The sequence below is a fragment of the Mauremys reevesii genome, linkage group 1 (genome assembly GCF_016161935.1).
Source record: "Mauremys reevesii isolate NIE-2019 linkage group 1, ASM1616193v1, whole genome shotgun sequence".
Lineage (NCBI taxonomy): Eukaryota > Metazoa > Chordata > Testudines > Geoemydidae > Mauremys > Mauremys reevesii.
The window spans coordinates 140,551,636-140,579,443 of NC_052623.1; the positions used below are offsets into that span (position 1 = coordinate 140,551,636).

Here is a 27,808-nt window from a genome sequence, read left to right on the forward strand (position 1 = left end):
GATTTTTCAAACCCTAATAGTATCCAGAAACATAATTTAGAACTTCATAGGTTCTACACTTCAAAGACTTGCAGAACTTATCAATTTTGTTTTATACAGGAAAGGGAAAATAATCCATGTTATTAATAACTGACTTTTCCATGCTACTTTGAGGGGGGTTATTTTATTTATTTATTTTAAAGATTTTTGGACCCATCCACTTGTATTTTGGACTCCTCCTACAACTGCTGCTGCCAACAGCATTTTGTATCCAGCCAAGCAATTTTCATCGCTCTTTCTGAGGAAAAAAATACTAAATTGGAAATGTTAAGCAGACAGTTATGCACATCAATAACAACACACAAATGAGTAGCCCTGTTTAATTTAACAGGACTACTCACTTCCCTGAGTATTTATAGGGTCGGGGTCTTAGGACTAAACCTTCTCCTACTGAAGTCAATTAAAAAGACTCAAATTAACTTTAGTGGGACTTCAGGTTGCCCAAGAGCTCATAGAAACAACCCATTATTTTGCAATAGAATGCAAGAATTCAAAGGGGCCTGACAGGCCACAAATGCTGTTGAAAGTGGCAGCCAAACTTCTATAGGGAGCTGTTCAAGCAGTCTCATTTTCTCCTTTGACTCACATAGGTGACATGGCTAAGCAGTGCTCTGTGGACAGCAGTGTCTTTTACTTTCACTTTCAAGAGCCAAATTAGAAGCATTTAGTAAGTCATGGTTTCAGTTGTAGAAACGAAAGTATTTTTTCCGAAGATTGCATGTCTTGTAGATGAGCAGAGAAAGAATTTGACAAAGTTAGCTAGGAAAGGGAAACAAAACAAAAACCACTGAGGGTATTCCGTTGCCATATGCTTTTAATGAGCAGACTCATGCATAACTTTACTCACACGATTAATTGCTTCTACTAACACAAGTTATTTTCACAGTTAAGTGTTTGCAGGATTGTACCTCAAACTTTCAGCATTGTATTGAAAATGAATTAGTATAACTGGTGAATTTTTTATTTACCTTTCACATTTCTGTTGGTATTGTTATTGAGTTGAGAACTGCAAATAGCCCTCAGCAAAATGGCTCAAATACTATATAAGTCATGTCCGTGACTAAAAAGTTATTTGGCCCTAGATTTGATCTGTGACCTGAACATCAGGAGGTATTAATGATCCCTGCACAAGAAAGCTACAAGCCTCCAATTTTTGTTGATAAATTTGCTAAAACTAATCTATGAGGATGAAGTCCATTAAAAGAAATAATTTCTACAATTACTGGAATATACCCAATCATTGGACAGAAAGAGGCTCTAGTGTGCAACTTAAAGATGTCTAAATATGAAAAAATATTAGGAAAAGTGCAAGGAGGAATAAAGGCCCCATAGGCCCCATCTACTCTCCGAAAATACATGTTGCTGACAATAACTGACAGCAACACCTTGCCTGGCTTCAATTAGTGCTGAAAAGAGTTCACTTGCTCATGTAGATGGAGTCAAATCCTTTTCAGCCCTATCACAGAAAGCAGAACATTATCATGCTTTTAATCAGGAGGGTGAATCAGCTTCCTCCTCCAGCCACACTACCAGTCAAACTGCTTCAGCAATGGGTCATTCTCCTGGTGTCCTAACATGCAGGGGGGGCTAGGAACTGGTGAAGTGTTTGCCCCTGTGTGCTGTCACCCTGTCTCAGCCAAAGCTGGTGTGGCTCCCATGTTTTTATAGGAGAGGTGCGTAGTGACTATCCACACGTGCAAGCAACACGGTTGTGCTGCCTGGGTGAAGGGGGCGGGGGCAGGCGCTAACCCCCCTGCCCCGTAACCCCAGTGCAGCCCGGGGCTTCAGCCCGCCCAGTGGGGGAGCCCGAGCGGGGTGAGGGGCCGCCGCGGCCCTGGCAGCGGGGGGAGAGGAGCTGCTGCTCTGTCACCGGGGCGCCTGAAAGCAGCGCCGCCCCGGGGGAACCTGCCCGGCCCGGGGAGCCTTTGCCGCGGCCGGGCCCCCTCACCCCGGCCGGGAGGGCGCAGCGCGGGAGGCCGCAGAGGCCAGGCAGGCGGCGTTACCTGGGCGCGGGCTGCGTCTCAGCGGCAGAGGCGGCTGCAGGTTCCTCCTCCCCGGGCCCAGGTGCCGCAAGCGGGAGGCAGAGAGGGAGTCTCCGGGCGGCCGCCAGAGGGAGCCCGCGCTGCAGCCAGCGCCGAGCGCCGGCCCGTAGGTGGGAGGGGGGCTCTCGAGGGGAGGAGAAGGGACCTTGGCCAGGCAGCTAGAGAGGCCTGAGGTCCATGGGTGAATAATGCCGCTTGCAAACCGGCGCCCTCCACACAAACTTACCTGCTTTGCCCCGCCGGCGCTTTTGCTTATGCATTTTGACTTGATCTGCCTGCCCCAGCATGGGACACTTTTTGGCATGCACATGCATTTATCTCATCTCCCTGTACAGGAATGGAGCACTTTTTGGCATGAACATTTTGTGACCAGGCTACTAGCTATATATATATATATATTTTAATACTGACCTTGAAAAAATCTCCCCTGTGTTTAGCTCGGAACAGCCCACTGTTCTCACCATACTACTGCTACTGCTTTCAAGGCTCCACCATATTTACATTACTAATAGATCTGATTTTTTCTTGATTTTCCAATCCCTTGGGAATTTCTGCTGAAGAATGTGAGTGATGCAGACAATGGATGTAAATGATGTTAGCACACAGTCCATCTCCCTGCATTGGGATTTAGGTCCTGATCACGCAGTTAAATTCACATAGTTGAACCCTTGCAGCTGTGCAGAGTCCTATTGACTTAACTGATTGGAATCTCACTCGAAAAGGAATTTAAATATAAGAGTGCAAAGTGATTAGGAAGAAGAGTTATTAGAGACCTGGTGCAACTGTTCCTGATTTGAGGGACTGGAAAATAGGAAATAAAATGTTTGGTCAAATGCTGCCTTCACTTATTCTGATGCAAGTTACTGACTCAAGATTTATAAGTAATTTCAAAATTATGGAGACTTATAACAGCAACATGGAGATCAGATAAGAAGATGCTTTATTTCACTATTGAAAGGAAAAGCAAACTTTTTCTAAAGGTCGTCTTCTTTCAAGGCTGATTTTGCAGCCACTGTGAACACAGAACTCATACTGATTTAAATGGCTGCTCCAAACACAATACAGAATTGAGCTTTAAAAGACAGAGCATGATAAATCTCTCTCCAGATTGTTCAGAAGTTAGTTTTATTTTTATTAATGTAATTTTATATATAACATAGATCCTTTTGATTCACTTTAAACATTCTCCTCGATCATGTACTGATCTGATTCTGTCAGTGTCTCTTCCCTTTATGCTTACCTCTCAGTTCTCAGAAGGGTCTCATCCTATTTCACCTTTCCTAACTCCACTTGACCACTATGTGGAGACACCATCATCATGGCAAATCCTAAAGGGATCCAGCCTTCTTGCAGATTCAGGCCACCTGGATCATGTCTGGCTATGTGCTTAGGCTGTATATTCAGTTTATGGCCATCACCAGCAATCTTATTGCACCACTGAAGCTTTTAGCACCCACGTGATCCCCAGTTGTGTAGCTGCATTCCTTGATACATACACTTTGGAATTTGTTGGTCTTCCATTATAATATGTCCATACGGAGAAAGCCACCAAAACTTGAAGACATAATCTTAAAAGAGCATTGTCAGGTTTAACATTGTTATTTTTACAGAGCCATAGTACTTTATGGACAAACACAAATGACAGCACCCTGTCCAAAGCAGATTACAACGTATGGTCCCGATTATCCGCATGCTGAATTTTACACACATGGGAAGTGTCATATGACTTAATGTGACTATTCATCGGTACTAAAAATTAAGTACATGCATGCATGATCAGGGCCTAAGTTTGCATGTATAAGATCAGAGGGGTTGAGGTGACAAAAGTGCTGCAGCGGAAATGTATTTATTTACAAAATAGCATGTGTATGTAAAAACTAAACAAAACCCCAAACCGTGTCGTCGGCAGTGGTGGGAGAACATAGTAGATCACCCCTCTCCCTCCTTGCCTTCCAGGAACAGCGAGCTTGCAATCTTTTTGCACATGCACTTGCCATTGACTTCAATGAAAAATCCCCACGTGGGAGAACTTGCGGGAGAGCAGGAAGCTCCTGCACCCAAATCCCCCCCCTTGTAGTACCCCACTGACTGCCCCCTTTCCTTTGTTCCCCATCGCTACCCCCCCCCCTTCCTCCCTCCCGTTCTCCCAGCCAACCGCTCCGCCCCTCACCTGCCTCTTCCTTCCCCCTCCCCATGGGAGGAACAGAGAGAAGGAAATACAGAGCGTCTCTGCCCCGTGGCCTGCGGAAGTGACGTAACCCGGAACGAGGAGGGTAGACCCCGATTTCCGGGTACAGTGTTGTGTCGCTCTCGCTCTGTGGGCGCTTCCGTTAGAGCCGTTGGGAGCGGCTGCGGGGGGCCAATAACCGCCGGAGTCCGGCACCGCGAGCGGCCGAGGCCGCCTCCTGCGGGATGCTGCGGGGGCTGGGCAGCTGGTTCGGGCTGGAGCGGGCGGGCGAGGAGCAGAAGCCGCCGCCCGAAGGGAGCAGCAGCCCCGGGGAGCGGAGCGAAGCCGGGGGCGCCGAGGGGGAGGAGGCGGCGGCGGCGGGCGGGGACCCGGCCGTGCGGAGCCAGGAGCAGGTGGATGCGGATCCACTCCTCAGCCAGGCCAAAGGACTCGGCAGTGAGTGTCCTGCCCGCGGCCGGCAGGGGGAGCCGCCTCTGCGGGGACTCCGCGCCCGGCCCGGCCGCCCCCAGCCAACAGACCTCTCGTCCCCATTCCCCACCCACCCCCCACAGATCCCACCCACCCCCACACTGACACCCCGGTCTGCATCCCCCAGACTCTGACAAGTCACCTTATCCCTGTCCCCACACACCAGCCCTGACAGCTGCCCTCCCCACAGAGGCTGATCCCTTTCCCCCACGTTGATCTGGCCCTGCAACCCACACACCTACCTCTTCTCCACCCACTCTCTCCCCCTATTCCCACCCCGCCCCTGCACACAGTTTATTACTCATCCCCATGGGACTTGCTCTCCTGCCATCACACCCTCCCTGAGTCTCACCCAGTGCTTCACAGGACAGGTTAAAGCTCTAAAAAGGTGGTTGGGGAAAACAATACAGATGCTCTTTACACCATATTATAACACTCTGGGGGTGGGAGAACTTCCTGCAGGGGTGGTGGAAATAGAAATATCTTAATAAATAAATAAGGTCAGCTGATGGGGATAGCTTAGAGTTTATCTGCACACAAAATTTGTCTCACTTTTACTAAAGTGGCACAATCCCCTCTAAGTGTTGATGCAGTAATACAGATATAAAGGTCTCTTATACTTGGTTAACTTATTACCATAAGGAAAGCAGAGTAAGCTATAGCAGTGTCACCTTTTTACTAGTATAAGTAAAGGAGGGTTTTACCAGTATAACTAATTCAGTTTAAAAAAAACCCATTGTCTTGACTGAAATAGTTATACCAGTACAATACCTGGGTGTAGGCCTGGCAAAAAGGTGCTTCTTAAAAATCATGTTATCCCTTAGGCTCTAGTTAGACTATAGGAAAAGGTGCCTTTTTAAAAATCCAGGTAATGTAGTTGTTGAAAACCACTCAACACCAGGTAGGTCCAATTTAATACCTTTAACTTGATTTTAGCAGGTCAAGTTATAGCGTAAATGGGACCCGTAACTTGACCTGCTAAAATCAGCTAAAGCTGTTAAACTGTGTCTACACTGGCATTAAGTGGGGTTTCGATTGAGTTGAAGTGGCTTGTTTGAGTTAACTCTGGTGAAAAAACATCTTTTTCCTAGTCAAGACACCATAACATCTAGTGTGGACACTGATATTGTTTAAAGCAGCGTGTCTCAAACTTTTTTACTGGTGACCCCTTTCATATCACAAGCCTCTGAGTGCAACCCCCCCTAATAAATTAAACACCCTTTTAAATATATTTAACACCATTATAAATGCTGGAGGCAAGCAGGGTTTGGGTGGAAGTTCACAGCTCAGGACTCCCCCATGTATTGACCTTGTGACCCCCTGAGGGGTCCTGACCCCCAGTTTGAGAACCCCTGATCTAAAGGAAGGAGCATAGTTTGCAATATCACCAGCAAACAATTTTAAAGGTATCACATTGTCTATGCTAGCTGCTAAGTGGTGTTTCAAGTCATGTAAGCTCTTCAATCCTCAGGATTTACCTCTTGAGAGACTCCAATCATCTCTTTCACTTGCCTAGGCTTTGCAAATCATGTATGAATTACATTATGTGATATAATTGTGACATAGGTTTATGATATGTACCCAGTTGACATGTATTGTTCTGCATTTTACGAATTTGGACCTCTCCTGTATCTCTTTCACCCTAACCAGGACTTTCAAGAGACATCCGGGCAAATAAAGTTAGAAGCTGAAAATGAGGTGTCATTCTATAGTCTCAACTCCAAGTTTCAGTGTTTCTGATGTCAATAATTTAATTATAAAAACAGTGACAATAGAATGTATATGAGCGAGGTGTTCTTAACAATTCTGTGATGTCACTGTGCACGGTTCAAGGGACACCACCAAATTTGAAATCATGGCACAACTTTAAAAAAAAAAAAGTAGTTTTAGATACAAACCTTACCCCAAAGTTCCAGTGGCACATTTCCCTACTTTTTAAATGTGGTTATTTCCACTGTTGCTATGAGAGACTGACTATATAAACTGCCCTCTGAAGTAAAAATAAACTTACTTAAAATAACACGCAGCAGTACATCATCAACTCCTTCTGAGAAATGACACTGCTAACGCTCCTGAAATATTAAATAGTCTATCCAATTTTCAAAAAAACATACTCAATGAAGATGACCTCTCCAAACACTTCCTTTCCTGGGATGCATGAGAGTTTATTTTTACATCCATTGTCATGAGGAAAGTCCCATTTAGTTCCTATACACATCACAGTTTGAATAATAAAAATAATATTTTTTTAAAGTATTCTCTCTAATCTTTCAGTTATAGTGAGCTTTGTTACAAATAATAAGTAAGCTGTTTTCATCAGACAGAGGTGTGGCTAGATTGATAGTGTTCCTTTAAATACCTGTTGAAAGGAAATAATATAGTGTAGTTTGTAAAGTGCAATAAAATTTTTGCATGAAAAGTTTTGTATAGTACACCAAACTATGACATTTTATTTTATTGACATGTCCTCTGAATAAGTAAGGCTATTAACAGATAACATTTGAGAGGTTTGCTTTCCTGTACCACATTGACTGGATAAAACACAGAAGGCTCTATTCCCCATTAATTTGGTTGTGGCGGGGAAGCATTGTCAAAGAGCAGAGTTTACAGTGTTGGAATTATTCTGAGCTCCTTTAGAACCCATTTCTACGGTTAACCCCCATTTAACAAGAATGATTTGTTCCTAGATTTCATATGTTTTGCTGTGGGCTTTGTGAACTGCATTGTGCCTAGAGGAGTGTAGCTGTCTTGATTGGTTGTTCTGGTGTAGCTGAGTCTTAATACATAGATAGCTTTGAATACGAAGACTAAGGTTTTGAATTTTCAATGGAAGAAAATTGATAGCCAGTGGAAGGACAAATATGGGGCTGATGTTCTTGTGATGGCCTGTCCTATTGCAGATTATTACATTTTCTAAAAGAGCTGTAGCCTCTCTACTGCTGCCACCCTCAGACCCAAATTTAGTGAATATAATAATTGAGTGACCAGATCATTGGGAGCAAGGTTGCGCAGTAATCTGAAAGTGGAATAAAAGACATTTTTCATCACTGATTCTGTGTGGCCTTCTCGGCTATTATAAAAAACCTGAGGCTTTGTACTACTTTGACAGTTGGAGGGATAGGTGTCTTTGATGGAAGGGGGAGGACAGTGAGCCAGCTAATTCTGGTGTATAAATTCTGACTAGCATTACTTCTGTCTTGGCCAAAATGAATTTTAGTTGATTATTACTAGGCATTGACACCTGTTTGATATTGGTTGTATCTGTGGCAAAGGAGACTGCTAGATGTTGGGACTGGGTAGCAGGGTGTGGATCACTCATTAAATTGCCTCGTTCTGTTCACTCCTTGTGAAGCATCTGGCACTGGCCACTGTTGGAAGACAGGATACTAGGCTAGATGGACCACCGGTCTGACCCAATATGGCCATTCTTATGTCCTTATGAGATGTACTGCTGCGTGTTGTGAGTATATTGTTACTAGTGAACTCTAGTGTCTCATTACCTCTCTGAGCTGTCTAATGTAGATATTAAACAGAACAACAGAGATCCATTCAGCAGGTGAAGGTTTTTGGGGAAAAACATAGTTGCACATTAGCCCTTTCTGGGTTCTGTTGGAGGAATAAATGGAGTCATTGTAATGCTATTCTCTCTACTCCAGGCATGTCTACTTATGTAAGTGGGTCAGTAGCACATTTTGATAATTGTCATAACTTGTGGAGAGGTTCAGTAATGTTAAATAGATAGCAATCGTGTGTGTCCTGTCTAATTCGGCTCTTATATTGCATTGATAGCCATAGTATCTAAGCATCCTTCCTGGGATGCATGAGAGTTTATTTTTACATCCATTGTCATGAGGAAAGTCCCATTTAGTTCCTATACACATCGCAGTTTGAATCCTAATTGTAAAGCACCCAGGGTAACAGATACCATGTGCTAGAGCTTTGTTGTCACTGCTTTCTCGGTGGTTTTTCTTAGGAATGGAGGTTAGACAAAGGAAAGTGTTTGGAGAGGTCATCTTCATTGAGTATGTTTTTTTGAAAATTGGATAGACTATTGAATATTTCAGGAGCGTTAGCAGTGTCATTTCTCAGAAGGAGTTGATGATGTCCATTAGTAGCAGACATCGGTTTTTGGTGGTTTTCACCAGCAAAAAAGGGCAAGGATCTGTTTCAGATTATTCCTAAAAACTTTTAGCAATTTATATGTGGTTAACATCTGGGTTAGGCAATATCATCTGGTTCAGAGTCCAGCTCACTCTTCCTGTTCTTAACTTTTTGTGTCAGGATAAGCAAAACAGCCCACTGTTTTGTATATCATAGTGAGGATAAAAGTTATAGCTTTTTTTAAAAAGTATTAAGTTAATATGACATTCAGACTGTCTTGTAGACCTGAAGTTCTAGAAAGGAAAGAAAGCTTAGGTATTCTTCTTGGCAGAAAGAGTGGCAATACCTGAAGTGTCAATTGTTTCTGAAAGTCGACAGTTTTTAAACTTTTAGGTTGACCTTCCTGGAACGATTAAAATATTTCACTCCTCTCTTCTGATGTCCCTTGGATTCTAAATCACATTGTCAGTTATTCCTCTTTTGATATTCACCACTTGATTTAGATTTAAAATTACTTCTGCATAAAATTAGTATTATCACAGTGTTAAATTGTACCAATTTATTGACATCAGATAAACTGAATTACAAGTAAGATGATAGAAAACTTTACACCTACTAAATCTGTGTCTCTAGATATTTACATGGTACCATAAGCATAGTATCTGAAAAAGAAACTAATCCCACGTCATATCAAGGTACCTCGATATTAAGTTGTTTGTCACACATTTAAAGGCTAGTAGCTTCTTCATAGTTTGTCTGAATGTTGTTTAAATTGTGGTAGTGTCTAGTGGTCCAAAGAACGTGATGAATGTCTCATTAAATGAAAAGGAGCTTCAGATGTGTAATAGCTTATCAGTTTAAAAAAAAAAAGTTTTGGCCAAACGTGCAGTTCCATCCCTAAGGGACAAGAATTTTAAAAAGGATAGAAATATATAGTTCACCTCCAAAGAGGCCTTCTAGAGTACGAAGAAGCCAGTTTAAGCAATTCTGTTTTAGAACTTTTGTTATAAACATGGCTTTCAGATTAGGTGTCTAAAAATGTACAAGGAGAAAAGAAAATATGATTAAAGAATTCAATATAACAAAATATTTACAACTCTAATCTCTTTTTATTTGTGAAAGATTATCTCTTCAATTTTGCAACTGCTGCTACAAAAAAGATATCTGAATCGGTTGCTGAAACAGCACAAAATATAAAGAAGTCCGTAGAAGAAGGGAAAATTGATACCATCATTGATAAGGTATTTTTTCTTCATTATGTGAAACTGATCTGTAATGTACTCCCAGTATCTGCTTTACTTCAAATGCTATTCGTAAGCATCTGTATAGAGTGTGTGGGCCTGCAAAATGGTCTGCCTTAAACCCCCCAAACCGGTTTTTAAAATTGCAGGTTTTTAGGGCTGATTTCATATATTTCTTGAATAAATAGTTAAACAAAGTTTGTTTTATCTGACTGAAGTGTTTATACAGAATGGGCATTTCAAGGAAAACTATTAATGAAAATCTCTCACACAAAAATGTAATCACTATAGCAATCTTAACTGTAAGATAGTTAATACATAATAAAAACATTAAAACAGTCAAAGCATTACAATATAAACATGACTGGTTAATTTATATAAATATTACAAAGAACTGTTACATTATTGGGCAATGCTCACTTAAGCAGCTACTCAAACTTTTGTTTTCTCCTTGTTGTTCAGTGTGTGGCCCTTGGCCTTATTTACTGCACACAAGCAACCTTAATTCTGACATTCTTAACTCTAGAGTGCTGGACTTTGCAACTTTAATATTCTTTTAATATAGCTTATTTTTATTTTAAAAAAGCAAACTGAAAAACAGATTCCATCTTGTGGCATCATATTGCCATCTACGTGGTTCACCAGCAGGGTTGGAACCTCTAGATCCACCAAATAGACCTCTTCCATTTGAGCTAACAGAGTAACTGGTAGGAATAGTAGGTGTTGTCCTCTGTGCATTACAGGGGGATGGGTTGGGACACTTTTCTAGTGGGTTTTATAGATATTTGCTGACTCTAGAGGGAATGGTGAGACTCAAATCTTGGGTTCCGTTCCAGGTTCAGGAGGCACAGACTCTTTTGTCCATTCCCCCAGCCTTGACCCCAACTGTCCCATCACCTCCATCCTGTCTGTGTCCCAGTCCTGTCTTTTCTCCACCCTTGGCTTTTCATCCCTGTCCCACTCTCCTCACATAGCCAATCCCAGTCTCGACTCCTCAGGCTTCTCATTCCAGTCTTCTTGCCCAACAAATCCTAGCCTCACCCTCACATCCTCCTGGCTCCTTGTCTCCAGGATCCTAGCCCCACCAGTTCCCACCCACTATCAGCTCATCATCCAATCTTTCTCCCCTAACCCACCCTTTAGTTGTCTCCCAGTTCCAATTTCCCTCTCTGGGCTTCTCATCCAATCTGTGTCCCAGCTCCTTGTACCTGTCTTTGTCCAACCAATTCTAGTTCTCCACTTGCATCCCAGCTTTGCATCAGAGCTGTCTCCCCTCATCCTTCGTTTCAGCTGCCCCCAGTCTCAGTTTCTGTCTTCCCTCTGCTTCCCCAGACTACTTGTCCCAATCTATTCCGTTTGCCTTCCCTGCATGTCTGGCTCTTGTCCCCTCTGCATTTGAATTTGGCTGCTTCCTCCTCCACGCTATTTGGGCCCAGTGTGTGTGGGCAGGGGTATCATTGAGAGCACACTACAAACAGACTTCTTGCTTTCAGTTCAGGTGCCTGGACCTGGCATGGTCCTTAGCAGCTCAGAGCTGCAATTTCAGGAAAAGTCCAGCTCAGTGCAGATGGAATCTTTGGGGAATTAAGATGCTGTAATCTGAATCTCTTTTGAGCATGTGTAAACTAAGATTTTAGAGGTTTATAAGTTGGGCAAATTTGAGCAGCTTTTTGCATGGATGGCAAAAGGTACATCCCTAACACAACAGCCACCGATGAAAAGTAAAGGTTGTCAGAATTTTTTAACAAGGGCACAACAATGTATTTTTCCTTAGTTTCGTTGTTGGAAATGGCTGGACCATATTGGCTGAAATTTTCCAAAAACATTGAACCTGGGATAGACACCCATCATGGAAACTACAGTCTGAACAACTACATTTTGGCAACATTATAAGCAACTGAAAACAGTGTTGGGCATCCTTAATAATAGGCTGTGGTACCAGCCCAACCTATAATATTACTCATCTAGTAAACTTTTCAAATCCTGGGAAAAAGAGTGAGATTGAGTTTTGTGAATGGTCACATATAGGTGGGTGTACGTGGTGAACTCTCTGTAGTAACAGAGTAACAAAGGGACAGGAACTATAGAAGAGGGTGGAGAAAATAATGCAAGGAAACAAAGAAAATAGACACTGATTACAGCATAGGAAAATAAACACCGTAATCTGTTCTCTTTTTTTCAAGCCTTAACTGTGATCATAAACCCCAGGTGGCATAAACATCTGTGTCTGTTTTCTGACATTTGTATGATTTAGGATTTTCTTTTAAATTATCCTCTGGTCTGTGTGCGCAAGGGCTCTGAAATTTTTAACTAGAGTTTTTCTTTATGTATTACCCTCTATAATGAGAATTTTATAATGTTTTCTATTGCTATATCTTGTCTTTTGGGCATGAGAAGTACAGGCTTCCATTCATATTTCTTGTTTATTTCAGTGCTTCTGTCATTTCCATTTGTGTAATGTATTGTTATAGTGTAAATGAAAATACTATCATTTTCTAGCATTTCTTACAGTACTGAATATGTAAGCTTGATTGTGTTCTTATACTACTTCCATAATTATTTTGTGAAATAATGTTTTTATTTTAATTGTAGTCTGCCAATGGCTTCTTGCAAGTTTGTCTGTCCTTTGAAAAATATGTTGTCAGTATGATGCTGGACATATTTGATTCATTCTTTTGTGAAGATACCATAGTTTGAGTCCCTTATGTGGTAGGAAGTTTCATTGACTGTGACTGTAGAACTCGATGCTAAGGCAACAATTAAGCTTAGCCTTGGGTATGTCATGAGAACTGTCTGGGATATATTTTACTATTCATGAACTTAGTCATAAAACTTTTTCAAATAAAAAGGAAAAAAATGTGTACTGCAGGGTTTCTCAAACAGGGGTCACCGCTTGTGTAGGGAAAGCCCCTGGTGGGCCAGGCTGGTGTGTTTACCTGCCCCATCCGCAGGTCCGGCCGATCGCAGCTCACACTGGCCACAGATCGCTGCTCCAGGCCAATGGGAGCTGCTGGAAGCGGCGCCTGGTGTACTGTATTTGGAAGTACCATCTGGAAAGCATGATATATAAGAATGGCACAAGAATGTATGGGGTGGGGGAGTGGGGCAGTAAAAGAAGAAGGGTGTTAGAAAGGGGAAAGATGTATTCAAATTGGAAAATGGAGAGACTAGCAAAAGGAGGAAGGTACTGTTCTGAATGATTGAAGCAGTGCATACTTTGGTCTGTGGGTCTGTGTAGTGTTTTGGGTTGGCAGGAAATGTCTTGCATTGTTGCCTGGTGCCTTGCTTCTCCACTGGATTCACTAATAGAGCAGTATCCAACTCTGGCCCACAAGGAGGGATGATATGGTGCAGGGCCTGGATAACTGAGAGTAAGAGATGCAGAAAGAACTTGTGTAACCCTCTCAGTAAAAATACAGATTCTAACAGAAATAAAGGAATGATGGAGGAAGAGGAAAAAACTCTAAAAATACAAATGAAGAGAGGAGAGACTGAGAAATACAATAGTGAATTGCTTCATTTTAGGGGGAGATGGAGTCAAGAAACATTGTAATTAATGGTGAGTCTATTGATAACAATTGCACTGAAGAAACAATATCTCCCCTTTAAAAGCTTAGATTTCTTTTTTATCCCGCTTGAAGATGTTATGACTAAAGGATGAAATTCCCTGTCCTCTTCTCTGCCAGTAAAAATGAAATCATACATCTATGTATGATAACCCTCCCTGCTCCTTATACTTATATGCATTCATACTTCAAGATAAAAACAACTGAAGTTATTTGCTTCCTTAATTTAAAATTCGATTCACGCCTCAAACAGTCAGCGAGATTCACTCTGGCCCCAAGGCTGGAGTGTTTTGAGGGATGGAGGCCTTTTTGGGAATTTAGCTGAGTCACTGGCTGGGGACCTGACTGTAACCTTGAATGTATTTGACTGGGAAGAGGAAAGGCAGCTATCCAATCTGCCTTTTAAGTGCTGCTGGGAGTTGAGAATCAGAACTTCTTAGATTGTATGGGTCGTTGTATAGCAAACCATGACTTTTTTTTAATTCAAAGCGCTGTGTATCTCATCTTATTTGGCGTTAGAAATGGTCATTCCTTCTTCCAAAATCTACTAGTAAAGTGAAACTTGCCATAAAAACCTCACATGGAAAATTCTGATACCATTGATCTCAGGAGTTGAATGCACATGAGAGTAGGAATGTGGCCCCTGGGCACTAAGTTGGAGTCTGAACTAATGTAGTTCTGGCACACATCTGCAATAGTAAATCCTGCAAAAAAAGGAAAAACATATCAGAAAGATTACTTGATGTCTCTTTATTAATATCCTCAAGGTAGTAACTTTTCTAGAAAATTATCCACAAATGACTTCAGAAGCTGGTTTCTTAGGCCTAATATGCCATTTTCTTGTGAGGAGACATTAAATCAATTACATTAATTCCCAATTATGGCTGAAGTTTTACACAGAAAAACCAGGAAATCTAGTTCCCACAGCATCCAGAACTTTTCCCATTGAGCATATGAAGTACTATGTATTTACTGGTGTTAATAGATTCATAAACCAATCGATTTTTAAGGTGAGAAGGGTCCACTGTGATCCATCTGTGTAACACAGCCCATTAGAATTTTTCCCATTGATATCTGCATCAAGCCCAAATGTTGGTAAATGAGCAAGAACATATCTTTTAGAAAGGCATAATTTAAAGACTCCAAGTGATGGAAAATTTACCTCATCCCTTGGTAATATGTTCCATAAGTTAAGAACCTTAGTATTAAAATTTGCATCTTATTAATGGTTCAGATTTTTCTTACTTCAGCTTCCTGCCATTGAAACTTTTTATGCCTTTGTCTGGTAGAGTTAAACAGCCCGCTAGGGTTGGATATCTTCTCTCTGTGTTGGACTTAAACTGTGATCAAGTTGCCTTTTAACCATTTCTTGACTAAACTAAATAGATTGAAATCCTTAAGTCTTTCATAGTAAGGTTCATTTCTCAGAGCATGAATCACGCACTTAGCTCTGCTATGAGACTTCTCAATTTTTTTTTCAATTTTAACATTAATTAATTTACTATAAATTCTTGATTATCCAGATTTAATGCAGGACATTAATAATTTTCAGTAATCAAGGAATTATTCAAATGTTACAGAGTGGAAGTATGACTCTATATTAGGTAAGCACAGTTTCTCTGCCAAATTCTAGGGGTTGCTTTGGGAATTTGGTGACTTGGTAAATCTTAACTGCAACATTGTGTTTGATGTTGTTATTCCCTGCATTTAATTTTCCCTCTCTTCTTTTAAAATATGAGCCGCATGTGTTTGAATGGGTAATACTTTTTAAAGCAGGTACCTTTATTTAAATATGCAGATATTCAGGGAATCTATGCATTGTGTGTACTTAAGTGGATAAGAAAATAACATATTGCATGTACACAGTACACTTTTGACGCCTTCATGACATTTATTTTTCAAAGTTGGTAAATCACTTCACAAGTTTCAGCTCTTAAAAAGAAAACTGAGTTTTGGGTGCAGTTAAAAGGTAATGGGATGAACAGTTTAGTATGACCTCTTCTTGCTTAGCTAACTTGCAAAAGAGTAAGGTCTCAAGTATAACTAAAGTGTCATGTTAAGCTGAAATGTATTTCAAATTATTTACTCTCTGAATGTTATTAGACAACTCTGTAACATATTCCATTTCCTTTCATTCTTTACGTGAAATTACCTTTTCTTATAGACAATTATTGGAGACTTTCAGAAGGAACAAGAGAAATTTGTTCAAGAAAAGCACACAAAAAAGTCAGGTATTGAATATTTATTATTAAATGTGGGTCTTTTACTAAAGATAACTAACACGTTTCACTAACTTTTGATGAAAGCTACGTAGTTCAGTTCAGTCTCAGTAGATATTAAACCTAATCTTTGTGACAAAAAAAGGTGACCCGTGGAAATTCTGTATAATGCACAATAGTTGTAGATCAGGATTTCAGTAAGTGCATTTTTGGGACGAGATAAGGGATCACTAGTTGAAACTTAGCTAAAACAAGTTAACTATACAGCTAATCCAGCATTTTCTACTAAATTCAGCAAACATATTTAACTATAATAATTGAAAATCAGTGGGACTGATCTCTTGTGACTAATTTGGAACCTCAGGTTGTTATATTTTGTGAGGAGGCAGGCATTCTGATTGCCTGTCAGTTGGGCTCTTTACTAGCAGTGTAACATATTATGGAATGAATAACATAAGGTGTGGGTGCCATTCTAGCATTTCATTAGTTTCTCTGTGGGAGGTGCTTTTCTTATAGTTCCAGGGAAAATTGATTTCTCTAAGGTTCGTAAATTATCTGTGATCCAAATCCTTTTTGGGTTATGCATCTATGTACAATGAGATAAAAATGGCCATATCAGGTTAGACTAATGGTCCATCTAGCCCACAATCCTGTTTTCTAATAGTGGCCAGTACCAGATGCTTCAGAGGGAATAAAAAGAACAATGTTGTTATCAAGTGAGCCCTCCCTTGTTCTCCAGTCACAGTTTCTGGCAGTCAGAGATTTAGGGACACCCAGTGCATGGGGTTGTATCCCTGACCATCTTGGCTAAGTCCTTCATGAACTTATGTAATTCTTTTTTGAACATAGTTATACTTTTGGCCTTTACAATGTCACATGGAAACAAGTTGATTGTGCGAATTACTTCCTTATGTTTGTTTTAAACCTGCTGCCTATTATAAGCAGACCCAGTGATCTTACTCTTTGTGAGTAAGACAGACAGAATTTGTCCCTACATTGTTTAGGTCATTAAGTATTGCTGGATAGAAAAATATACTGCCGTTTGACATAGATCTCTTTTTAACCTTGAATATGTTGATGGTTTCAAATTGATCATGCTGAAGTTTGTCATACTGTTTGCCGTTGTTAATATATACTATTAGATACTATGGATGCACAGATTGACTCCATAGTTAAGTATGCATTTATATTCACACCTAGAGATTTAATCTTTACTTTATGTATGAGTAGTACAGTGTATCCTCCCCAAACTTACACTTACTTTTGGACTATCCTTTGAAGTTCTCTGAACATTTTAAAGTAAATCTGTAAATTAGCATTAAGCATTATAAAATACACCCTCTTATTTCCATAACTCATCTGCTATACCTTGAGATCAGTTGTAAAAAAAACAGAAATGAAACTACTGTACCAAAGTGAGCACAGTTCTGAAACAATTTGTTTCAAAGATGTCCTGTTTCCATTTAATTTTTCAGCTGGGTGACAGTGACACAGGGACTCCCCGGGGCTCAGCTGTCTTTCTGGCATTGTGTGTTGCTCTGTCTTAATATTAATATTTTGTTTTTAAATATAATAAAACTTGAATTATTTTCCCCTCTTTAATGACAGAAGCAGCAGTGCCTCCTTGGGTAGATAGCAATGAAGAAGAAACAATTCAGCAACAAATCTTGGCCTTATCAGCAGTAAGTTTCTTGTTTGTTATTAAAGCTGTCTTTTGTTTTGATTAAAACATATACCTACAGTAATTTCATCACTTATCAAAAAATTAGACTACATTGTGTATATGCATACGAAATTTAGATACAGCATGGTGTTTGTCTGGTTACCAGTCACATGCCTGAAGCAACTTCTGGGCCAAAATAGAGATGGAAAAATGTATCCTCCTGTTTACACTTTTGTCTTTAACAGAAAGTTACATGGCTGTGACACTAAACAAATATGTAGGGAGTGAGATGGTCTGATCAAACGTGATATAATTCCTCTGATGTCAGTTAATAACTATAGTATTTCCTTCAAAGGACAGGCGAAACTTTCTGCGTGACCCGCCAGCAGGTGTTCAGTTTAACTTTGACTTTGACCAGATGTACCCCGTCGCTATGGTAATGCTACAGGAAGATGAGCTGCTGAACAGGATGAGATTTGATCTTGTCCCTAAACAGTAAGCAATTTCTGATTATATTTATGTACTCTCACGCTCTTAATTTGCCTTTTTAATTTATAATCTTAACTTCCCTAAATTATTCATCTTCCCTCTCCACCTCCCTCAACTTTCCCTTTTGATTCTCTCCGCTGCACGTGTTGTTTTTAATAAATACAAGTTATACACAGCTTGTCTTGCATACTTGGAATTTTGTGAATGAAGATAAGCATGCATTATATGTTGGTCCATAAATAAGGAATACTGGTATTAAAACTTTTTTTAAAAAAATCTAGTCAATACAATACAATATTCCTATTTTTCCCAAGGTATTTTTAATTATAGCCATATCTTTAATATAGTAGGTGCTTAAATTGAATAGAGAGACTCCTCCACTCTAAATTTTTACTTGGAAACTAATTAAGAGCTACCTGTAGATAATCTTCAAGAGTCTATATAAATAACTTGCACATCCAAAGAAAGTGATTTCTTACGAATGTTTGCAAGGAAAGTCTGATCTTTGTGGGTACGTATGTTGTATGATTTTGAATCTTTAAACTTCGCTCAAAACACTTCCTAAATAAAGGGGTTTGGTATTAATCTATTTGGGTCCTTGGATGCTAATTCCTGTTCCTGTTGCAAAAGCTCCCATGAACTTTGATGTGCTGAATAAGTTGGCAAATGTTGACAATCAGTTCAATATGTAGAAATAGCACCCCACTGAAATAATGCAACAATCAATACTGCATTTCTATAAGCTCCATCTAATTTCACAATCCACTGTGTTAGAATCAGGTAATTTTCTCCTTTTGAATATAAATGTACTATGTATTTTTTTTTAATATGAGGACACTTTAACCATGTGTGAACTGCTGTTAGTACTGGAGTAATTTCCTTTCAAATATATGCTCTCTGTGTGTATCTCACTTTAAAGAAGACTAATTCGGAATCTAATTTTCAGATTGCATGCTTTTCTAGCATGTCTCAGCTATAAAGTTTGTACATAAAGATTTGGATTTTGTTTGCAGCTTTCACGTTAGTAGAATACAAATACTTCACTGTACAATTATACTCCAGATATTTTGTTTTCAAACTGACAGATTGAACATTTGATGTTGCCAGACAGCGGGTGGACTGAATTTTTATAGTTGTTGAATTTGAAGGTGACAATCCACGATTTAAATATGCTGCTGAGTGTAGATTTTTTGAAAGTATTCACCTTTTCTAGGGCCAAATTCTGCCATTGTTAGTTAAGCAAAACTCCCATGGGCTTTCTGCTCAAGTGAGGAGCCCAGACGTTGGCCCTTGTTTAAATTGCTGCCTTACCATTAATGAAAAAAACAGTTGGGTTAAACTATACTATATAATAGGTGAGGGTGATTTATATCTAGGTTTTTTGTTTCTATTGGTGGCGCACATCCGCATATTACCTTGATATTGGTGCACATAACAAAATTCATTCCGCACATGGATCGAAAAAAATAGAGGGAACATTGGTTACATCCAACTCAGTCTATGGCATTTAGTATCATAGGAGCACAATCCTGTAAGTGCTTGCCTTTTATGAGATATTCCATTGACTTTAGTGATGTGTGTAGGATTGGACCTTTAGTTAAGGACTGCTTTACACAGCTGATGCACACAGGGCACAGAAAATATTGCATGTTGCAGCTACTTTAGTTGCAACTAAAGCATACCTTGAAAACAGTTTTAAACTTTGTAATATAAATTCAACAAGCAAGAAAAAAATGTAAGACACCACGTCTGTTGGTGCAGCACCATGAGGGAGCAGTGCTATGCAGAGGGAGCAAATAGTCCTCCTTTTATCCTAGATCTGCTGCTCTCCACAAAGCTAGTAGATCTCTGGTCCCACTGGTAGCCCAGCCCAGACAACGTGGTTGTAGCTTATCAAAGGGGATGAGACTTTGGAGAGGGGGCTAAGCCAAGGCTAGAGGTGGGATTCATATGGTTTTGTTTTGCCTGGCTGAAAAGTAAGAGTTGGTAGTGTGGTCTTTTGAAGATAATAATGTACATCAGCTTGTTTATTATTCTAATCTTTTTTCCCAAAGAAAATACACTGTTAAACTGGAGTTAAGTGGTAAATATGTAACAGTAACTTAAGAAGTTGGAGACTATTATAGTGGTTGGTTTTTTAAACGGTGTGTCATATGTCAGGGAATTCAAAGCTGAAGTTACACTTCAGAGTACTCCAGACACTTGAAAAGGTGGAAACAAAACTCTGCCCTCACTCCTGTAAGCTATGACTGTAGCTTTGACTACAGTAGCTTTAACTTTCTGCCTCTGTTTTTTCTACCTTGCTTGCAGCTAACTGTAAACTTTCCACAAATCAAATGCAGCCGTTAAAGCCATGTAGTCATAAAAACCTATATTTGTGTTTTTCTTTAGTGTAAAGGAGGACGTGTTTTGGAGAAATTATTTCTACCGGGTTTCCCTAATTAAACAGTCTGCACAGCTCACTGCACTGGCGGCTCAACAGCAAGTGGTAGGAAAGGAGGAGAACAATGGCAGGAAAGAGGATATACAGCTGACAGGTACAGAAAGTATTTGTTTTGAATAAGCAGCTCACTATGAACAATCCACTCACTGTCACACTTCTTAGTATCTATATGGATCAGATGACCTGTACGTTTTTTTGTTTGCAACTTATTTGTACCATATATAGGAGGCTTCTTGAAAAAGTGTTGTTTCAAAAACAGGTCCCTCTTAAAAAAACCAAACCCTCTAAGTTTATCTGATCTATTGATTAACTTTAAATATTGCCCTCTTGTCTATGTTTAATTAAAGAGAGGCTGTTTTCATCAAAAGAGTGCAGAAGTTGATTCAGGCATAGATACATCATTAAGATGTACTCAGGTTTTTTTTAAAAAGATAGTTTAAGGTATTACTACACATTCCATCTAGTTCTTCTGTTAAATTTGTTTTTGAGGAAAAATATCTGTTTTGAATGTTGCATTCAGTTGTATAGCTAAACTTATAATATAGGTGCTGATTTTTCTATATATGATAAGTATCCTTTAAAAAAGATACCCTTGACCCCACCTTCTTCTCCAACTAGTCTTATCTCCCATTCATCTCTAAAAGTCTAATTTAATTTTTGTTTCTATATGCAGCTGCTTCATAAAGCTAGCTTCAGCAAATGAGGATCACTGCTAATATTATGGCTAATTAATTGGGAATTGAAATGAAAGAAATAATTCTGACAAATAACAAATTTACATAGTGTCTTAGATCATAAGCACTTTGGTGGAGTGTCTGTGTCATCTTATTTGTTCGTACAGTGCTTAACACACTTGACTGGAGGCTCAAAGTGTGCAATAGAAATAGTAATTGCTGATTTAAAATCTTGATCTTCTGTATCAGTGTACAATTATGTTCTGTAAAGAACCCTCGTTCCTAAATTTGCCCTGCAACTTCTCATTACATTGTTGCAGGAGTTTTGCCCACTTTCTAGATCTAGGCATTTACACTTGCATTTGAAAGAGAATCCTTAATTCTACCTTGCTGGCCTCTATAAATGTGCATTCTTACTGCTGTTTCCCTTGTCCTCTATTTCCTTTTCCTTCTGATTGTTCTTTACATTCACCCATTACATTTTGTCTTAAATTATATAATGAACTCTTTGGAAGCAGAGACAGTCTTCTGTTTTGTGTGTTTTTATATTGCCTACCACTGTAGATGCTACTATAATCCTGCTACTGAGTTTTTAAACTTGTACATAGCATAAAGTTTGGATTTTTAAAAAGTTTCCCCGGTTCAGCAAAATGTAAACTTTGCAGATAGTCTCTTTCATAGTATTGCTCATACACGGAGTGCTCTGGTTATTGGATTCCACTTTTCTTGTTACTACTAAAAGTCTAATTTAATTTTTGTTTCTATATGCTGCTGCTTCATAAAGCTAGCTTCAGCAAATTAGGATCACTGCTAATATTATGGCTAATTAATTGGGAATTGAAATGAAAGAAATAATTCTGACAAATAACAAATTTACATAGTGTCTTAGATCATAAGCACTTTGGTGGAGTGTCTGTGTCATCTTATTTGTTCATACAGTGCTTAACACACTTGACTGGAGGCTCAAAGTGTGCAACAGAAATAGTAATTGCTGATTTAAAATCTTGATCTTCTGTATCCGTGTACAATTATGTTCTGTAAAGAACCCTCGTTCCTAAATTTGCCCTGCAACTTCTCATTACATTGTTGCGGGAGTTCTGCCCACTTTCTAGATCTAGGCATTTACACTTGCATTTGAAAGAGAATCCTTAATTCGCAAGGCTATAGGAGACAGGGCACTCTGCAACTTGCTGAAATCTAAAAAGACTTCTGCAAACAAAACACCACCACAAGTGGGAGGGGGAGTGGGGAATACCCCATTACCGATCAGCAAAGTGGAGGGATCCATCTTCTGCTCTGTCTCCCTGTGCTGGAGTTCTTCTAGCTAAGGTTAAATAAAGGGGCTGCTCAATGGCCTTTCAGTGGTCAGGCATCACTCTGGAGAACATTAGGTATTCCACAGAGGGTTTTCTGGTTGGATCCCAATCCTAGTCACCAGGTTTCTCAGTGTGGCTAAGAATATTGCTGCTAGACCACACCTTGTTGGAATATATATTTGAGTTTTCACAGAGTCTACTTTTCCCATTTTGATTTTCAATTAAGTTGACCTTTTCTCAGGCTATTTCCACACTAGAAGGCTGGAAGAACTAGTAGCACTTTCTTGTAAATAGCCCTTCCTGATATTTCACAGGTAAAAGTTTCTCCACAAAGTCAACTCTCATTTTTATAGAGATCACAGAACCCAGGATTTTCTCAAATTTTTGCTCATAACAAGTTGTTTACCTGAATTACTAGAGCCCTATGTAGCACAACGGTTGGGTATCTTTGCCCTCTGGGCATGAGGGCCCCCTACCTTATAAACTAGGTCATTTCATGGGCTGCAAGTGTCTCCCTCGGTGGTGGTGGTGGTGTTAGGCAATAACTGGGTTGCAGGGGCCAGTCTACATCTTTACTTGACATTACCAAACTGATATCAGTGGATGCAACCTGGAATGCAAAATACTAAGTGCTATGATCCAAAACATTCTTCTCCTTCCAATCGTTCTGTTTCAGTAAGCCTGTCCAAGGTTCACCTGGAGTTCTGGCATAGCCTAGATTCCAGACTGTTAAGATCCTCTCAGAGGGGGAGATTTTGGATCTTATCTTCTAATTGACTTTGTGAGGAAGATCACAAGCCTGGAAGCCTCACCCAGATACTGATCTATTTAGTTGACTTATTTATTGGTAGGGGTTTTTTTCAGTTTGATTTAGCCAAAGTTTCCTTAGCCTGAAATAATAGGGTACAACTGCTTACAGAATTTTATCTTAAATTTCATTGTAAAAATAGAATCAATGTAGAAAAAAACATTCTCTAGTTAATTCATTCTTATTTTGTAAATATTTCACCCATAACTGAACTTAACTTTTAAATATAATGTATCCCCTGAAATAGAAAATTTCCCAGCATAGTTAATACCTATATAGTTTAAATTAGTTCTGGAGATATTTAAGTATAATAAAATATATCAAATTTCTGTTATTTTTTCTCTTCCTAGAAACAGTACGGCCCAAAACACCACCTGTTGCAATCAAATCTCAGCTAAAACCTCAAGAGGTAACATGATGTATACTACATCTGAAGTTCAGTGTATGAAATTTACATTTAATGCATGATCACACAAACTGTGAGTTTGAGGTTTTTTGTTGTATTTAGAGATAGCAGGTTTGCTTCATAATAAAATATTTATCTGTACAATATTGATACTTCTGGAGACTTATGCTAAGACTTAACAGCATAGGCACTGTCATTATGACACCATTTTATTATGACACTGGAAACAATTTTGTTTGCCACTGCAGAAGTCATAAACTTGGAGAGCTAAAGACATTCTTAATCTTCGATTGCAATATTGTTGCCAGGGAACTCTTTCAGACAGAGCTGGAGCCATAAATTTACTAAGCAGTAATAACATTTAATACACTGTTAGTAACACTTATTTTAAATACAGATTGGTGGTTTTGCCAATGTTGTCATGTGTCTTAACACTGTGGAACTTACTTTACAAATTAATATCCAAAAAGTTCAGTGTTTAACATCTAATTCTGTACTCCAGCAACAGCTTTTTCTTTATTGCAGTACAGAAAATTAGAGAAATGAGACCAATGAATTCTATTCTGTTAACTAAAACCAGGGGAGAGGTTTCCAGAGATCAATCCTACTGTAACTCTCGTCCTCTTATGGACAGTCTTTGATTTTTTTAACTGCCTCCACAATTAATATAAACATTTTTATTACTACTAAATTACTTTAATCTTTTCACTGTTTTTGGAGATTACTAAACTGAATTACAATTCCTAGTAGAAAAATTAAAAAAAAAACCCATGGAAATTAGTCGCTTCTTCAAAATGTATATCAAAAGTTTTTTTCTTTTCAGAAAAATATGGTAATTGACAAAATAGATTTTTTTTTATTTGCCTATATTAAGCTATAGAAGAGAAGTTCACATGGAGTAATGATTGTCAAGTGTGTTTTCCTTTGTGAATGATCAAAATTTATTTTATTCAAGGACGAGGAAGAGATTTCCACTAGTCCAGGTGTATCAGAGTTTGTTAGTGATGCTTTTGATGCATGTAACCTGAATCAGGAAGACCTAAGGAAGGAAATGGAACAATTGGTGCTTGACAAAAAGGAAAAGGAGACCTCCATAGTAGAAGGTAAAACAAAAACTAAAGCTAATAAAGTAAATAGCTTTTTATACATTTGACTACATTCATTCTAGGCAATTTTAAAAAAACTAGATATTTACTGCATTTCAAATGATGGCAGTAAGGATTTGACTGAGCCTTGTAAAATTCTACTTTTAGTAAGCAACTAACTTTTTGACAGGCAAGTCAAAAAATCATCATTGCACCATAGTAAATGGTAGAAAAGTACATGTTTTGCTTGACTATTTCTGGAATGCCTCACTGCAGAAAGGACTAATCACTATTAAGACATTCAAGCAGTCTCTTCCATGGAATACTAGTTACAAAAAAAATGTTCTGAAGAAACAAACAATTTTACAAGAAGTTCTGCCATGAAAAAATGACTGAAAATGATGGGATTCTCATTTTTTCTTAATTCCCATCTCACATACTTGATTGTAACTGCAATCCTTGAAAACTCAGTGTGGGATCTGAAAGTCAAGCTGCATTTTCCTTATTGTGCATCATCATCAACAGTAAAGATTTTACAATCCAGATTATGGTGTCAGTGATACTGGTGCCTTAAATGGAGTTACATAAATTTAACTAATCAGAACTTACTAAATAATTTTGAATATGATGAACAAGAAGAAAAAGAGTTCAGTTGTCTTAGCATGGCTCTGTTGAGTTAACAGAAGTGAAAAGCAGAAAAATAAGTTTAGTCTTAGTAGATGTGACTTTGAATATACCATAATAAAATAATCTGCCCTTTTTTACATAATCACTTGTAGAGTAGAATTGTAGTCCAAGTGTTCAGATGCTGTGAATATTAGTCTGAACTCAGTTATTTGCAAGATGTTGCAACCCCAAATTTAATAGTTTGTAGGTTTAACCTTAAAATTACATTCATATGCATTTTCCTGAATTGATTTGAAATTCTTGCTGAGTGGTTTTAATAAAGCTGTCAATATATAGTGTATTTAGTAGAAATGCTAACTCACAATACTAGATGAGACTATGGAATTACCACTATGATATCCAGACTCTAGCATTGGCCAATATCTAATACTTCAAATGCAAGCCTCTACCCCAGCCTTCTTCTAATTACTGGCCTTGTCAATTTGAAGGAAGGGTAGCAACACAGAAGTGCCTTCTGACTCCTCTTTTGCCAGGAAGTATGAAAGTTCATTATTTTTATCCCTTATTATATTGGCTTGCCTAGCTGTATATCTTAATGGAAATAAAATTGTCCATCCCTCCTTCAATTACCCATAGTATTTGATTTTGATCTTTGAAACCAATGAATTCCACGAGCTGGTAACATTTGATAATGGATAATCATTAACTAAGGTGTGTAAAAATTTTTCGTATAGCATAGCTCTTTTTCTTTCTTTTTCTGTAAGAAAAGGTGGGGAGGGGTTGACAGCAGAGAGGAAGACTTGAATTCACATTGTTTATAGACAGTTTGAAAAATCCGCTTGTCTTTGGTTACAGGTAGACGTTTTGGGTTACACTGAAGTGGAGAAAACATCAAATATTTATATTTGTCCATTGTTATTACATACATACTTTATAATAACATATTCTGGGGGTATCCCTCTGTATATTAGTTTTTCATCAACAGTTAGTTGTTCCAAAGATGAAACACATGAGCTTTCAGAACTCTGGAATGCAAGACAGGTAGCCTCAATGAAAATTAATCTAGTTATACATAAACAACATTCTGTACTGCCAAACTAGGTATTACATATCATTTATCTTCCTTGTAGAAGAGACTGCTGATTGGGAGAAGGAATTACAGCAAGAGCTTCAAGAGTATGAAGTGGTGACAGAATCAGAAAAACGTGATGATAACTGGGACAAAGAAATAGAGGAAATGCTGCAAGAAGAAAATTAACCATTTTCCTGATATCACTGCAACCCATAAACAGTTTCTGAAAACTGACATGAATATCTGCTTTCATACTTGCTTCCAAAATATCTTAAAGAGAGACACGAACTTAAAATCATTAAAATTCCATATAGGGATACAGCCAGCCTTGATGTTCTTTGTATGAACAGTTTATGAACGTGATCACTCTTCTTAAAATATGATTGCATTTGATATGTAATAATCAAAAATGATAACATTGTCATATGAAATTACTGGTATTTTAATATGTTTAGTTTGTACTTTTCTTTAGTGGGCCAAGAAATGCTACTAGGATGTATTAGAATATTTGTAAATCTAAGAAAATCTGAAGTTTACTCTACAGTCTTCTATGTTGAGGTAAAAATGGGATGTTGTGACTAACTTTATTCATGCAAGTAACTGCACTTTTTTGTTTGCTTTTTAATCTCTGTATGATATTTATCTGTGTACCATTTATTAAGTTACTTGTAACCATTAACTTTCCTTTATACTTTACTTCCTAAGAGCATGTGGCGCCAAAGAATTTACAGGAAATCTGATGACAATAACTTCCTGATACCAGTTTGTTTTTTTTAAAACATTTACTAATCCAGAGTCTAAAAGAAGCACCAATTTCTACTGATGGGGTACAAGTCACTTAACATTTAAATGGTTAAATAAGAAGCTAACTCTTATTTGCCTTGATCTAACATGTTGTTTCTTTAAACCATCCTGTTACTGTATCTCCTTTCCCCACAGACAGAAATGGTTTTATAGTCTTTTGTCTTCAATGGATAACTAAATTTCATGTCACTGACAGAATTGTAAAGACTTTAAAAGAGAAGAACTTAATTCTGTTTTCTGGATGAGAGCAAATTTAAATATCTGTACAGTACTTATTCACTTTTTCTTTATTTTAAGTGCTGAACTTAAACATGTCGACAAGTGTTGTCTTGGTTTGGACATCTTTATTAAATACTGTAAATATTTATAAAGTTTACTTTTTTTTTTAGTGTGAGTATTGGAATATGACTGATCATGGTTGGCTACTTCCAATCTTCTGCAGATTTCCAAAATGTACTTTTCTTTCAGGGGGTCCTAATCATTAAATGTAATCAGCAAGAAAGTAGTTTCTTTTTAAGAACTGAGGTTCCAGATTATTTCCTATTGCTAGGCACTTG

General features: G+C 38.6%; 2 protein-coding genes across 8 annotated transcripts in view; one reads left to right on the forward strand and one right to left on the reverse strand.

Annotated features, from left to right (window-relative positions):
* The window catches only part of CTPS2 (CTP synthase 2), a 153,152-nt gene extending 148,825 nt beyond the window's left edge, over nucleotides 1-4,327 (reverse strand). The window contains exons 1-2 of one of the 7 annotated variants that reach the window (XM_039490102.1): nucleotides 1,008-1,120; nucleotides 626-798 (exon numbers count right to left, since the gene is read on the reverse strand). In XM_039490102.1, the coding sequence (XP_039346036.1) occupies nucleotides 626-636 (11 nt within the window). In that variant the 5' untranslated portion in view covers nucleotides 637-798; nucleotides 1,008-1,120. Of the gene's footprint in view, nucleotides 1-625; nucleotides 799-1,007; nucleotides 1,129-2,042; nucleotides 2,164-2,492; nucleotides 2,704-4,251 lie in introns of those variants that run through there. The other 6 variants (XM_039490157.1, XM_039490129.1, XM_039490109.1 and 3 more) reach the window with 6 other exon arrangements.
* Nucleotides 4,328-4,382: 55 nt separating this feature from the next.
* SYAP1 (synapse associated protein 1) lies at nucleotides 4,383-27,616 on the forward strand. The gene is made up of 9 exons (XM_039490216.1): nucleotides 4,383-4,704; nucleotides 9,961-10,079; nucleotides 15,810-15,876; nucleotides 17,473-17,546; nucleotides 17,883-18,022; nucleotides 20,408-20,553; nucleotides 23,608-23,666; nucleotides 24,619-24,766; nucleotides 26,506-27,616. The coding sequence occupies exons 1-9, from the start codon at nucleotides 4,494-4,496 to the stop codon at nucleotides 26,631-26,633; spliced, it is 1,092 nt and encodes a 363-aa protein (XP_039346150.1). The 5' UTR covers nucleotides 4,383-4,493; the 3' UTR covers nucleotides 26,634-27,616.
* The last annotated feature ends 192 nt before the right edge of the window (nucleotides 27,617-27,808 follow it).